Source organism: Pterocles gutturalis, unplaced genomic scaffold (assembly GCF_000699245.1).
Source record: "Pterocles gutturalis isolate BGI_N339 unplaced genomic scaffold, ASM69924v1 scaffold25915, whole genome shotgun sequence".
NCBI lineage: Eukaryota > Metazoa > Chordata > Aves > Pterocliformes > Pteroclidae > Pterocles > Pterocles gutturalis.
Genome location: NW_010139012.1, coordinates 7,216 through 7,824, shown reverse-complemented (window position 1 = coordinate 7,824; position 609 = coordinate 7,216). Strand labels below are relative to the sequence as shown.

Sequence of the window (609 nt, the reverse complement as noted above, 5' to 3'; positions counted from 1 at the left end):
TAACTTGTTAACTTAGTATGTTTAATCTAAAGTAAAAAAAAAATAATATTAACTTTTACCAAAACCTACTTGCATTCTTAAACTAGTGTCAAAAACATCTCTCATCACTTAGAGAACTTTACAAAATCTTAAGCCATCAGTCCAACTTTTTATAGTTTACAGAGTGTAACAAGTTAACCAGTCAATTTCCCTCTCATTTAGTGGCAATTTATTTATTTTTTTTTTAATTTCAGCTGCTAGTGTGCTCACTAACAAAGCTGTCAGATTTATGCTGCAGATGCTGCAAAGGCATCTTTAAAAAAAAGATTTTTTTTTCATATTTCTATGCATATGGTGCAGTAAGAATGATTAAGATTTTTTTTTAAATATCTAATACTTAAAATCCAAGGTAACAACTTATATTGTGACATTATTTTTATATTCCCATAGATTGCAGTAGAATCCTGGCTTTCTCTCACCTTCTTTGTTTCCAGTTTCTGCAGGAACTGGAAGAGATGCGTTGTGCTGAACAGCTGCATTGGCAACAGCATTAGCGGTAACAGTAAAAGCTGTTTGTGGAACAAGCCGTGGCATCAGCGGCACCAGTCGACGACCTTCTATAAACCACTC

At 33.5% G+C, this 609-nt stretch overlaps 1 protein-coding gene across 1 annotated transcript in view; it reads right to left on the bottom strand.

Moving 5' to 3' along the window:
• The window catches only part of LOC104468932 (chromosome unknown open reading frame, human C11orf30), a 38,770-nt gene that overhangs the window by 31,674 nt on the left and 6,487 nt on the right, over window positions 1-609 (bottom strand). The window contains 1 exon segment of the mRNA XM_010083228.1: window positions 459-609. This exon segment is cut by the window's right edge and continues 67 nt beyond it. Within this exon segment, the coding sequence (XP_010081530.1) occupies window positions 459-609 (151 nt within the window).